The sequence below is a fragment of the Dunckerocampus dactyliophorus genome, chromosome 7 (genome assembly GCF_027744805.1).
Source record: "Dunckerocampus dactyliophorus isolate RoL2022-P2 chromosome 7, RoL_Ddac_1.1, whole genome shotgun sequence".
Taxonomy (NCBI): Eukaryota; Metazoa; Chordata; class Actinopteri; order Syngnathiformes; family Syngnathidae; genus Dunckerocampus; species Dunckerocampus dactyliophorus.
In genome coordinates this window covers 22,464,200-22,478,171 of record NC_072825.1, presented here as the reverse complement: position 1 = coordinate 22,478,171, position 13,972 = coordinate 22,464,200, and the positions used below count along the sequence as shown (strand labels likewise).

Genomic DNA, 13,972 nt, shown 5'->3' with positions numbered 1-13,972 from the left:
ATTAGTTCATTTAGTCATTTTTATGTTTGAAAATGCTTAATTTAAGCAAAAAATACATAAAATGTGCTTAAATATGGACATTGTTTCACTAATAACAGCGATGATTTAATTAATATTTTTGAAAAACCATGATAGAGTTGAAACCGTGAAATTCGAAGTGCAAAGTGGCGAAATTTTGCTGTATGTAGCGTTATATATCTCAAGAGACTGCAACATATATTTTGCAATATGGATTTTAGGCCATATCGCCCATCCCCAATCTGACTTGTGCTCTATGCTTTACTACTCGAGATTCTCCGATCAGGGTTTTATGCTTCCAATCCAGGACCGAAATTGGCCGATACCGATACCAATCACATGGATTAATTATACATTTTTAAATTGATTTATGATGAGTGTTATTGGCCAGGGGTGCCGTATAAAGGGGAAAAGTCAGGACAATTCCAAGGTCCCTTGACTGCAAGGGGACCCAAAAAATAGGTAATTACTAATAAAATTAGCAATTAATTAATGGGGGGGGGCGTGATTGTTTTCATGGGACACAGAATTCCTGGCTGCACCCCTGCTACTGGCTATGTGATATGAAAAAAGGAAGTATAAAATTACCTTAATTTAGACAAAAACATATTTGACTTACTTTTTCAAGGGAACATATGTCACTGATGAAACTTACAGAGGATAAGACGCCTCCTTTAAGCAGACTTTGGATGTGAGAGTACATTGGTGGAGCTCTAGCAGGACTTCCAGGTACGTGAGAGAGCAGTCAGCGAACACGGTGTCTTCCACCGCTGAGAAAGGCTGGTCATCTCATCCAATCAATTAAATTACTTTTTGGGTTATTTGCTTAGCCTTCTGACTGTCATGCACATGCGTGCGAGTGTCCAGCGTTGACTACATTAGCTGGCGTTTGACTGATGATCACCTGGTGAGCCTTGAGAACTCACCATACTCTGTCATGTGTTTGTTCTTCAAATTCCAAATGAAATTAAAGCTTTTTAACGTGCTAACCCCGCAAGAGAGTTTTTGTGGCATGTGTTGGCAGTTAAGTTCCACGCGGCAGACATGATTGTTTTTGTTCTGGCACGCCTGTGCACTTTGAAGGAAAGTGGGAGGATGACGCTGCCCGAGCCGTTAGTTGGGGCATGACACCACATGCACTCAAGGATTGCTGCGTGCTGCAATAGTACTAGCCACAGGTCTTTTGTGATCAGCATTGAAAGGCATTTATCGGCATATGCCAATCACGTGATTTTTCATGGAAATCGGCCGATACTGATCGGTGGCCGATCGATCGGAGCATCCCTAATTACAGCGCTTCAAATCTGGGGATTTGTCCGTGTCTTCCCTCAAATTTTGGTCCAATTCCAAATTGTATGTGATTTTAGGAGCATTTATGGGAGACGAATCCTCCTGCTGTCACATGCTTTATCACGTGTTTCAGCTTTGAACTTCAGTTTTATCAGTTTGTGCAGAAGCAGGTTTTTTATGCATGCCTTTATCCTGAGTAAATCTCCCTTCATAGGTAGAGCTATTCTAATTTTGACAAATGTTTTGAAAATCATTGATAATAGCAGATAAAAAGTACGAAAACACTGCGTCTCAAGGGAAAAATACTGGCCTTTCTATCAAATCTGATTGATTGTGTCTGGATCAGGTTAAGGACTGAGGAGCGTGTGCAGTGTGTTGGTATTTCTGTTTTGCATTAGTAAGAGTGAGCGTGTGGTGTGGGGGGAATTGCTTGAAACATCTGCCATGTTTTTGTGTTAGTTTAACTATTGCTACTGTATCACACTGTGGTCACTAGGGCGGCAGGTAGCGGAGAATTTCACTTACAGCCTGCGTGTTGCTTGGACTAATTTAGTCCAGATGAAGTGGAAATGGGCCCGATCCTGACTCATTTAATTGATCAAAAAACGGCTTTGAATTGTGCTAGAAACCCACATTGTTGAAGTGTGGTAATAGTTCTTATTTTTCTAAGCTGATTGGCAGTCTCTTCTTTTATGATGCTCATGTTTGCTTTCACAAGCATCATTACGCTGGCTGGTTTGACTCACTCACACAATCAGATCATTTTTCATCCTAAGAGAATGGACTGAAACTAACCTAAAGGTCTGCTCTCTATTTCTTTAGCCTCTGAGCCCAACCTGAAGGTGCGGTCCAGACTGAAACAGAAAGTCGCCGAGAGGAGGAGCAGCCCCATGCTCAAGAGGAGAGACGGCAACCTCATGACGCCTTACAAGAAAAGGGCGCTAGAGCTAATGGGTATGAGGGAGCTAATGGATTGTTTCTGTTAAAACATACACTAATAACTAGGGATGAGTGAGTACACTACTATCTGTATCTGTTCACCCATCTAAATCATCTGTATCCGTGTCTGTACTCTGAGTGGGCAGGTCATAAACCGGAAGTGGGGTGGTTTTACCGGAAATGGGTCAGGCTTAAATCGGTACATTATTTTAAGTCTGAAATTGACATGGATTGATCAGAAGTTGCTATATTTATTGTTTATTATTCAGCTACATGTGTACTTTATATGTGTGTAAGTGATCTGTGAGACTTTATTACTTGATTATTTTTTAATGGTCTGTGTGAAGTTAGTGATTCATGCAAACATCCAGTGATGGCAAACAAGGAAATAATCTGTCAGCCTAGTTCACTGTAGTTTTCACAAGAACACCACATTCAGTACTACAAGCAAAGTTTTCCAACTGACTTTGTATCACCAGCCAAATTAGAAACAAGCAAGAAAAACCTGTCTGGCGTGGAGGTAGTGACCAACGCGACACGAGCTGTTTTCAGCGCTGTTTTGTCAAATGCACCGCAAACTCCTCTGGCTATAGGGAGTCTGTCTCGAGAAGAGCAGTCGTGGTGTGTGACTGGCCAATCACAGAGCGTGAAGAGTAACTACATAAGTAGTTACCCAGTGAGGATTTTCGTTCATCACAATTACGGATAATGACGAGCTGTACTTGTTTCATGCTCATGCTCTCCAGAAATGCATTATCGTCTAAAACGAGTATCCCGTTCATCCCTACTAATAATGCACCACAACATTAGGTACATCTAATGTAATCCCATACAAGCTGTTTGTAATATTTTGCAGCAGTCATCAGTCTAATATGAGAAACAGGCCCTTAGTGTGGTGCTGTGCAATTCTACAGTACACCACTGCAAACCATTCCTACAATAATAAACATAAAAAACGGAGTGATTTTCAATCATAGTTGTCCATCTGCCCACTGCAGAGATTTTTTTTGTGATACCTTCCAATTTGTGTTTTCTTAACACTACAACACAAGCTACGAAATGTCAGTCTTGATGGAGGTACGGCATTATTTTCTACAGAGATTTTATGTCATTCATTAAGCGATGAAGTTTTTAAAACTTTTATGGCACTGTTTCCAACAGGACTGCAATCTATATATGACGCAGGGATGCGATGACGCCATTGTCTAATTTTCATAATTGACAATGACGCAAAACTCCACTCCGGTTCGAGTGGAGATATTCAAAAACTCAGACTCAGTGTTTGTGTGTGGACAGATAAAAAAGCACGGGCAATAAAAAAAAAAACATTCATGATGTTTTCTGGGCTATGTGTAAGTCTGCACTGATTTTTTTAAAGCTAATGTACACATTATTGTATATTTAATATTTTGCTATATTGATGAACTGATGCGTTATAATGCATGACCATGTCAGTTGTGGTATATGTGAATGGAGTGTGTTAAGAGGCAGAGTTACGATGCCATCCACTGTACGCCGTTGTAGTGACAAGCTATACAGACAGTCCCATTACAATGTGTTTGTGAGTGAGGGCTAATAGGTAGCGCCAAATCTAGAAAAGAAAGGTAGTGCCAAAGCAATCTGTGGCGGTTTATTTGTGGGGGGCCGCCACAAATAAAGAAATGTATGGGAAACACTGTACTGTACATATAGAGTAGCATAAACAGGGAGGATACTCGGTGGGATACCTTGTGGTTGTCTACAAACCATGCGATTGCAGTTATTGCTTATTGTTAGGCAAATTGTTGATACAGTATGTATGAATTAGATTGATTGGATTGTGCAAGTGGTCATAATGTTGCGGCTGGTAGGTTTATTATATGCTGTAGCACAGCTGTGATGTATACTGTAAGTGCTGGCTGCTTTTATGTAACGAAAAGTCAATTGTAGTCGGATGTCACAGGAGAGCATTACATAAGACATTTCAGGTCTTTTTTGTCTTGTGTGTGTGAGCGTGAATACTGCCTAACTCCTTGATGTTTTGTAGATTCTACGCCCACAAACAGTGCCCCTGGCTCGGGCCCCAGCTCCCCCATAGGGGCCTCCAGTGCCTTGGGGGCTGAAAACGGACCCTCCTCTTTGCCTACTACCACAAAAACTGAGGTACGTCAGCCAAATGAAGCATACAGTATATTTTGCATGTATTTTGTGTGAAAGTACGAAAAGCTTGCTTGGCCTTCTGCTCGCAGCTATAAAAACAGCCATTTGCCCTCTGTCTGTTCCCCTCTAGTGAAAATGACTACCCGCACTGACATTAAAGAGGCACAGCTTGACCCATATGTCCGACTGTGCCGGGTTTACTTGTGTTAAAACAATACATTTTGCAGGAAATGTGAGTGTTTAAGTGCAAACAACAGCAAGAATCCTGCTCATTTTTATCACTCACATTATTCCTCCAGATGTTCTGCACAATTATGCTTTAAAAAAAAAGTAAATTTTGGCTCTGAGCTTTGCTGTTGGCTTGTCATTGTATTTCTGTCATTGCCTTGGCTTCACGCGGTCTCCAAGGCATTTCCCAATAGAGTTAAGGCTGAGTTATGGACCATGGCTCCCCTTGGACCGAGCTCACAAAGACGACCATTATAGCGGGTGGCAGATATGACACATCTCTTTGCAATCTTAACGGAGCAGCTGTGTTTTCCTATAGCATGGCTGTTTACTCTCACGGGGACCTCCAGTGACAGAGAATGCAGAGACGCCCTGACATCAGTCTAAGTGTTAGGGCTTGGCGAGACAAACGGACTGTGTCGTTTAATTGATATCCCAGGCGCTGGTAGCCAAAAAGACACCCACATGCGAGCAACGTAAACACACAGGCTTGCTATTGTTTCTTTGCAAGCTGAGGCTCTGGTGAAAGTCGTTGGTGGCGTGCGGGGCTGCCTGTAGACCTCATGCCTGCTGCAAAAGCAACGCGTGTTTACACACCGTTACATTAGGTATCCTTTTTCAGAGGGAACGGGTCCCTCGGGTCGAATATGGGCCGGATATCCACGTTCAGGTCACTGAGTACTGGTAGGGGTCGCAAGGATAAACAAGGCTGTTCCAAAACCACATGCTGGTCCCCTTCTCTGCTGGGTACAGGAAATGTTCCCCAGTGGTGATGCCCTCCTGGAGAGACGACCTGAAGGCGGTGACCAACAAGTATTCAGAGAAACTGGGGGACGGACTAGAACCTTGTAAACAACCAAGCACTGCATGTATGTGAAAATCCGGGAAACAGTTGCAAACTGTCTTATTTCCTGGTGGACCTATACTGTACTATTTTTCGACAATTTGGTCCCACAGTGGTGTATTGGAAGTGTTTTGATGCTGGAATTTAGACAGTTTAAAAGTGCTTTTAGTAAGTGCTTTTAGTAAGCCCTACTGTACTTTTAATGCTAATGAGCTGTGTTTATCCACGGCTGTCACCGACGGAGTGTGTGGCTCAAAGAAGCACTGTTGTGCACTTCAGTATCCTCCTTTTATATTTACATTGTAACTCTGCACTTGTCCAACTTGCCATTAGGGGTGTCATGAGACACTCAGTTCATGAGACGAGACGATACACGAGATTGGGTCTACGAGACGAGTACAATGAAGTACAGTAAAAAAAAAAAAAAAAGACAATATAGTGCAATTTCTAGTATGTTACGCTCTTCTGCACTCTGTGTGTATGCTACGGGCTCCGCCTCCACCCACTGAGACAAAGAGACTGTATGACTGACAAAAGGGCTCACTCTGGTCATACCATTGTACTATGGAACTAACGCGCCAAGGTGCTGAAACCAATGCATGGTGAATCCTCTTCGCATGCACATGGCAATATATTGATGTGAAAATGATTGGGTTCATCTTCATTTATTTTGTGAATAATTAATTTATTATCGTCCCAGGCCTAGTGCCCATGAGACTGAAGAAAAAATGACAACTGCCACGTCTGTAACTAACTGACGGATAGTTAGCAGAAATCCAGGCTTTATTTTAAGATGTGTAGTGAAGCCTGTACTTTTTAAAATCTACCTGAAAGTAATGCTTCTGCTTTCTGTCTCTCCTGTATCATATAGAGATGGCCTTCACAGCCAAGATTATTCCGACCCGAGAGCTCCATGTCCGTTTTGAGTTTGTACACGTCTCCATCCCTACCCAATATATCTTTGGGGCTTTCCACTGCATCTTCTCCTATGAATGTAAGTATCTTTAGATAGTCAAACTGAAAAGTTTTGCTTTTTGAAAATCTTTCAAATCTGCCATCAGTGGCTGCAACCTCCATATGACCACTTGCCAATGACCTCTGTGGCCCTCAATGATTTTATCACCCATTAGATAAATATTGTCGTGCAGTGTCTGGTGTCAAGCGTGCCCTTATCTTCTACTCTTACCTCATTTATCACCACTTTGAAAAAAAGTCCAAGTCCACTCGAGTACAGCTCTTGATAACCCGCCATGTGATTTATCATCATTCACTTCAGGCACATTCCAAGGAGGTCTGCTCTTCAACAGCAATGCCGTCTAACATTAAATGGCTCCTATTTTTATACTAATGTCATTTGATGGTTATATATATATATATTAGCACAAAGTGTCCTACACAACGAAATTATGCTGAGCATAGTGTTTTGTTGTGTCCTTTCTTCGCAGGTGGCAATGGGTTTGAAGGACAGATCAGCAGAAATAAAGCATGGACTTCCCGGGCATCTCCTGGGTCCTGTTCCCCTTCACACCGGTCTAGAGTCCAAAGTGAGCTCCAGTCACCAGGCTCTGCTCCAACACCTCCTCCAGAAGGAGCAGATGAGGCAGCAGAAGATGCTTTCGACTGGTAATGGCAAATAATATAGGCCGCTTTGCATTGGAAATAACTTTTAAGACATAACTATTATTCATTTTTATCTTATTATCCCCAAGGTCCAGGCTCCTTGTCATCCCACCCTCCGTCCCCTTTGGCCATGAAGGATCGCCCTTCCAGCAGTCGCCCTAAACTACCCAAACATCGGCCCCTGAACAGGACCCAGTCTGCGCCCCTCCCCCAGAACACACTGGCCCAACTGGTCATCCAGCAGCAACACCAGCACTTCCTGGAGAAACAGAAACAATACCAGCAGCAGGTCCATATAAATAAGGTTTGCCAATATTCACATCACAAGGGAGAATTTTCTTGTGCTTTTTGCTTTTATTACTTCTCTTTCAATGCATGGTACTGTACAGACGCAGCTTGACACGGCTGTACATTCACCCTTTCCCTTTGCAAAAGCATAGGTACTACATGGTACTATTTTACTTGGTCAGCCATGGTTTTTTAGTGTGCTGAGTTGATACCACTCGGGTGACATATCATGGCTGCATAAGTGAGACACACATACTTATGCTAGCATACCATGTTGCTGTGCCTTCGTTATGGACACTGCATTATTATATTCCGCAGTCTCCACTTTGCTGCAGCGATCCGGTTTCACAATGCCCTCAGTCTCCCATGGGATAAAATGTATTAGATGTCTCGTTCTGACTAATGCTGGAGGAAATTTCCTGCAGTAACATTTTAAAGAGAAAAAACAAAACAGAACCAGTAGTGCTCTGCAGTGGAAAAGCAGAACTCTTGCTCAAGTGAGGGCCGACTGACTTATTTGAAATGGGCCCTATCCTGCATTTGCAACGTTTCAGACTTATGTATATGTGTAAAATGTTGTACTCTTGTTCTACGATGCAGAAATGCTATATTGTGAGGTCGGTGTGTTTTCTGACGTTTTAATATTTATCCCACGCTTAAATCTCGTGACCAGTCAGGTACAATAATTTAATGAGATTTCCACAAGAGATTTTGAATTTCTCACGTCACAACTTGAGGACGTCCACGTATGGCAACTAGCTGGGGTGTCCAGCAGTAGTCGTTGGCTGCTCATTATTGTTGGTCTTTTTTTTAATAAAAATCATGAAAATGGAGCAAGAAAGTGTTTTTCGGATTTAAGAATTGTGTATAAACCGGAGTAAGGCAACAATGCAAAGATTTTTCATTTTCTGGGGACCTAAATACCTACCTCACAGTCATCTCTCGCCACCGTTTCGTGGACAAAGTACAATTCAATGCCGTATTCAAACCAATATCCAATTCTTTTTTACTGTTTGTTGATAACTATTAGCACGAAACCGGTTCAAGGGGCATTTCTCTATGCAGCCCTGAGCAGTGGCAGTGGGTGGGGGGCTGGAACCGACCAATCACGACAGAGATGCTGTGGTCAGGGCAAGAGGCTGCGGAATCAGAGCATGTCGGGCAAGAGGAGAAGAATGCAGATTTGCCCTGTACACAACCTTGGATTTATGGAAACTTATTAAGGTGACCCACCGGGATCCCAAATCATTTTAAAAGCCTCTGAAATGAGCAGGATAGGGCTCCTTTCAGCACACGCATTTATTTTCAACCTTTTGTAAAATCAAGCGGTTACTAAAGTTTACAGTCTGTTCTTCCCTGCTGTCCTGTTGTTATTTCTGCATTGCACAGAACATCGGCCGGACTTGAAAATGGGGAAGAAATGCTTCCCCTGCACTTATTCTGTTATCATAGCTTAAGGCATCAGTGCTGTTCGCATGCTAACACTGTGAAATTCAATTCAGCGAAGTTCAAACGCAGAAGGAAGAAAAAAATTGCACCCAGAATACATTTTGTTCCTCTGTGGCAATATTTGTGTTTCTGAAAGCTGGCCGAGGTCACCTTGTGAGACACAGAGAGTAATTATTCTGCTGAGGGACGCGTGTGAGGTGGATGACCTCGTGAAAGCCAGCATTGTGTGAGCGCACACATTGATGTGTCCCAACACTGGGCCCGAAGGAGTCATAGGGGGAACCACTGAGGAACTCTTACCGGGAAGGAATAAAAAGCAAAAATTACCTCAAGCATTTGTATAAGTGACATGTGAAGATTTTTTACCAGTTTCATTGCGTATGGCACCAAAATGAAGGCAACAAAAAAAACTGTATAGTGCCCTATGATTTCCACTTTAACGGAATTGCGGACAGAATCGCGGAATTGGCCAGTAAAAAGAGAATCTCACCGAAATGGACACATTGTGAATGAAATGCTGTCATTGTGAGGAGAAGGAACATTTGTGTGGGGTATTATTTCCCCGGCGGACTGCTCAATAGTGGCGGAATGTCATCACAAACACTAACCCCTCGCAAACTAAACATGTTGAAACGGCGACCTGAAACACCGGAGAAGCTTGGCGTAAAAACTTAGAAACTCATCTCTTGAATGGAAGTTAGCTGGGTTAGCTTAGTTTAGCAGAGCATGCTAGGGCGGCTGCGTATGTGCAACTCAGGCTGTATGAGTGTGTTTACACCGTGTTGTGTCGTACCGCTTGTTGTGTAACCGAGCGTTTTACGATGCCCGCTGATTTGCAAGTTCTGAGTGAAATATAGACGAGAGGCACATTTATTCTTGCACCCAACTCGTCAACGGACATTCTGGCCTTCAAAATAAGAGCACTGTTCTCTACATTGTGTCTAATTGTGTAAACAAAATAAGGGTGAAAAAAAAAATCTTAAATTAATAACGGAATTGGAATTGGTAATCGGTAACTACGTCTTCCTTAACCACAAGCGTGGGCATTACAGTTTGTTGAGAATTTTGTAGCAATGTGGGAGTATGACATCCCATTAGAAAAGTTAGCCAAGCTACATTTGTGTATGAACTACAGTGTTCCCTTGTTTATCGCGGGGTTCCCAAAATAGCCCGCAATAAGTGAAATCCGCGAAGTAGCCAGCACAATTTTTTACAATTATTATATATGATTGAAGGCTGTAACACCCCTAACCATACACTTCACATTTTCTCACATTTCTCTCTTGTTTAAACACTCTCTAAGTTCTAACCTTCTGAATTTTAATGATCAACCTATAAGGTTGCACACAAGAAATTATTAATGACTGATGCGTATTTCACTCCTCTGGTCATGCCTATTGGTCCTGGCACCGTGTTTTTGGATCCTTGTTAAAACATTGCTGCAGTCGTCGCTATTTTCCTTCTTCGAGATGTAAGAAAGACAAGATTCATTTATTCCGTAATGGTGCCCAACAGCCGCGTAAATTGTAACTTCCTTCAGCATGTCCAGAAGTCAAACTTTTTGTGCAATGGTTGGCTTCCTCTGCCTTTTGGGTGCAGACCACTTAGTCAACATTGTGGGTTTTGTCGGGGAGAAACTTGCAAACATACCAAGACTGCAAGCTGTTTGATAGCAATGACACAACAGGAGACATGGCAGGGTGCCACAAGGGAGATTGATGGACAACGGTCTCCAGCCAATCAGAATGCAGAAGAAAATAGGCGGGTTCTCCCTTCGCCAATAAAGACGAAGAAGACAATGGGCGGGTTCTCCTGTAGCCAAACAGGACGAAGAACACAATGCGCGTTCATATGCTGTAAAAAAAAAAAAACAGCACTAAACTGCGAAACAGCGAGGCCACGAAAGGTGAACCGCAACGGAGCGAGGGAACACTGGGCAAAATCGGCAAATAACGTAACACATCACTAAATGTAAGGATTTGTGCATGTAATTAACGGACATTTCATTCACTGCTTAAAAGTATACACTCTGTGGTTAAAAAAAAAAAAGAATTCTAAAAAATTTGAACTGAATAAACAGAATTTGGAAAAAAATGACACAAAATTTGGGGAAAAAAATCTATCAAATTTCATAGCCGTATCCATATGACCGTCTCTTGAAAAGAACTTTGGAATAATGGCGACGTCTTGTCCCGTGAACAAGTGGTGATCTGATCAACCTGCCCAATGAGATCACGAGCAAAGCCACTTAAAGCGGAGGTTATAAATGGCCACTAATCAGGGATGAGCCCTCAGTGTTTACAGCGAGGGATCAGTGAAACATTGCCCTAATTAATTTCCCAGTAGAGGCTTGTCAGGGGGCTGTTTTTACTTATCCTCCATTGCCTGCAACAGTAGGGGGCAGCCTTGGAAATTTACAAGAGATTAGGGATTTGGAAAAAGTCTATACTGTGTTTACTAAGGCTGAGCTAAAGGGTGTATTTATAACAGTCCTCGCTGGAGGTACTTGTTGTTCCTAGAGCCCCCTTCTGGTCAACAGTGATACTGTGCCAACGTTACAATGGCTACACGTTCTTCTCCTCTCTAAAATGTATAGTATATAAGAAAGCTGTTCTTCTTGTCAATGTCTTCCGCAGCTGTTGTCCAAGTCTATTGAGCAGTTACGTCAGCCCAGCACACACCTGCAGGAGTCTGAAGAGGAGCAGGAGGAGCAAAACAGTGAGCAGACGGAGCGCATGCAGGAGGACAGGCTGCCCCCCGGAGGAGTCATCCGGAAGCACACGCTCAGCAGCAGCAGCAGCAGCGGCAGCTCCAGCATGGAGCTCTCCGAAGCGCACTACGGGGTCATCAAGGTTAAGGAGGAGCCGGTGGACAGTGAGGACGAGGCTTTGGCAAGTCAGAGCTTAGAGGCAGAGAGGAGCACCTATCTTCACCAGGTCAAAGGGAGACTGGTGATAAGAGCCATGATCTGAGGAGGACCGTGAAGAGGTCACACACTCCGACATTCGCAGATAAACATCACATCCCTGTAGTGTATACACACACACACATACACACATTGCACTGTAGGCTGTCTTTGTCATGCAACAACAAATGATCCCTTTTCCATCAGTTGCTGTCTCGCTCATCACCCCCTTTGAGACTCCATGATCCTGGTCGAGTGCGCTCTGTTCAAGACGCTACATTTTTATGTAAATAATACAAAGACAAACGAGCTGCTTATGGTTGTTGGAGTCTGCTCAAGTGACAGAAAATGATGTACATGCTCTGCGTACATATATTGTGGATTTAGCATCAGTAGTGCATCTCCAGAGGACAGGTTAAACAGGTGCACAGTGTGGATGAGCCAACGTGTGCTCCCTTTGTGCACATTCTCACCACCGATTGCTCCTCACTGAAAGTGATCATGAATCCTTACAGTGTGTTTAGGCAGGAAAAAAACCCTACCTACTGTGTTGTTCTGGAAAATCTACATTGATGTTCCATGTTAAGGGGTGAACATCTGTCTTAGCGTGAATGTACAATGTAAATCCTGACAGAAGACCTTCCCCTGTGTGGAGCGATGTTGCCATTGGAATATGCTCCACTGCTCAGATTGCAGTTTTAAGGATAACGCAGTAAACCCTGACTCGGGTACACATGCATCACCCAACACGTCCCCAGCTCTCTGTCTGTCTCTGTCTCTTGGAGTGCTCTCAGAGCCAGGACCCTGTGTTAGCTGAGCTCTCCTCCCTGCGGGTCCAATTCAAAAAGCTCCTGCCCAGCTTTCAGCAGAGGAGTCAGACAGAGAGTGAGAGAGGGCTGGGCAGGAAATGCCTTCTAGAAGCCAGGAGTTGGAGTGATTCATGTGTGTAGGAATGTTTGCGAGAGAGGAGGGCCTTGGCTGGGATGAGTCCAAGGGGCCAGGCTTCACAATTGATTTACTGTCAAGGCGAATTACAAAGTGAGTGGGGATACGGTCAAGGGAGTCCTATATATGGGAGATGGCTTCCTCTGTGTTCCCCAGTGGCATGCGTACCTCAACATGCAGGTTTGTTTGATGTAATGTCAATTGAAGAGAAAAAAAACCCTTGGACGGGACCTTGATTTTTCTTTTGTTTTTCATGTCCCCTGAAAGTGCCCATTGCGACATGTATAGTCTGTCTTAAAGTGATCAGTCAAATGTATTGGATAGCTGTAAACTTACTGTTTCATTCGTACCGTCAACAATGTGTAAAACTGCTTGTGAGTGTTTTTGATTCATTTGAACTGTCTTGTCTTATTATCAAGTGTACAATTCACACTGTCGGGGTTTAATGTGCTAGGTTAAGTAAACGCCATCAGAACAATGTGAGTCCTGTTCTTTGATTTGATTGTGCCGAGAAATCCTGCACTTTTTAAAGATGGATGAGGGTGGGGGGAGACAGTCCTAGAAGTCTGTTCATCGCAGTTTGCTTTTTTTTTTTTTGGCCTTGTGTGACACACTTTTTAAAAAAAAATAAAGTTAATTTACCTTCAATTTCTTGCATTTTTGCTGATCAACTCTGCAGCACAGTCTGAAAGGACTTCACTTTGAACCAGTGGTTCTAAACTGGTTTGGCTTAGGGACCCACCATCACCACTCGATGACAAGCGGTGACCCATTTTTCAACTAAAACTTCTCAAATATCATATATTTAAAGGGACACAACATGAGCCGCAGTGGTGAGACGCTGTCTCTCTCTAAGCGGTTATCTGCAGCTGTGTGTCGGATGGATGGCAAGAACAACAAGCGAATAGCACAGACAAGAACGCAAGGTGCATTCACAGACATTGGGTCATTGTTACATTATTATTGTTTTTTCCCAGGCAAAGACCTGCGACTCACTGAAAATGGCCCCAACCACCAGTTGAAAGTCAATGCTTTCGACCACATGCACAAGCTTAGGAAACTCAATTTAATATCAAGGCTACAGTAGCTCTTAAAAGTCTTCTCAAACCTTACTATAGAATGGAACTTGAATATACTTTAGAGTAGTCAGTGTACAGCCTGTATTGCAGTCTAGACTTCCTATGCACTGTAAATAACTCCGCACACAACCATGGTCTGAGGCTGCATGAGTGCTGTCAGCACTGGAGAGCTGTGGTTCATTGATGGAAACATGAACTCCATCATGTACTGTGACATTCCTTTCAGAA

General features: G+C 43.1%; 1 protein-coding gene across 5 annotated transcripts in view; it reads left to right on the top strand.

Annotated features, from left to right (window-relative positions):
* Positions 1–13,306, top strand: part of hdac9b (histone deacetylase 9b) — a 61,454-nt gene extending 48,148 nt beyond the window's left edge. For 4 of the 5 annotated variants that reach the window (XM_054781879.1, XM_054781877.1, XM_054781882.1 and 1 more), the window contains 6 exons: positions 2,131–2,262; positions 4,274–4,389; positions 6,330–6,452; positions 6,904–7,081; positions 7,168–7,382; positions 11,452–13,305. In XM_054781879.1, the coding sequence (XP_054637854.1) occupies positions 2,131–2,262; positions 4,274–4,389; positions 6,330–6,452; positions 6,904–7,081; positions 7,168–7,382; positions 11,452–11,787 (1,100 nt within the window). In that variant the 3' untranslated portion in view covers positions 11,788–13,305. Of the gene's footprint in view, positions 1–2,130; positions 2,263–4,273; positions 4,390–6,329; positions 6,453–6,903; positions 7,082–7,167; positions 7,383–11,451 lie in introns of all 5 variants that reach the window. The other variant, XM_054781878.1, reaches the window with a different exon arrangement.
* Positions 13,307–13,972: the final 666 nt, after the last annotated feature.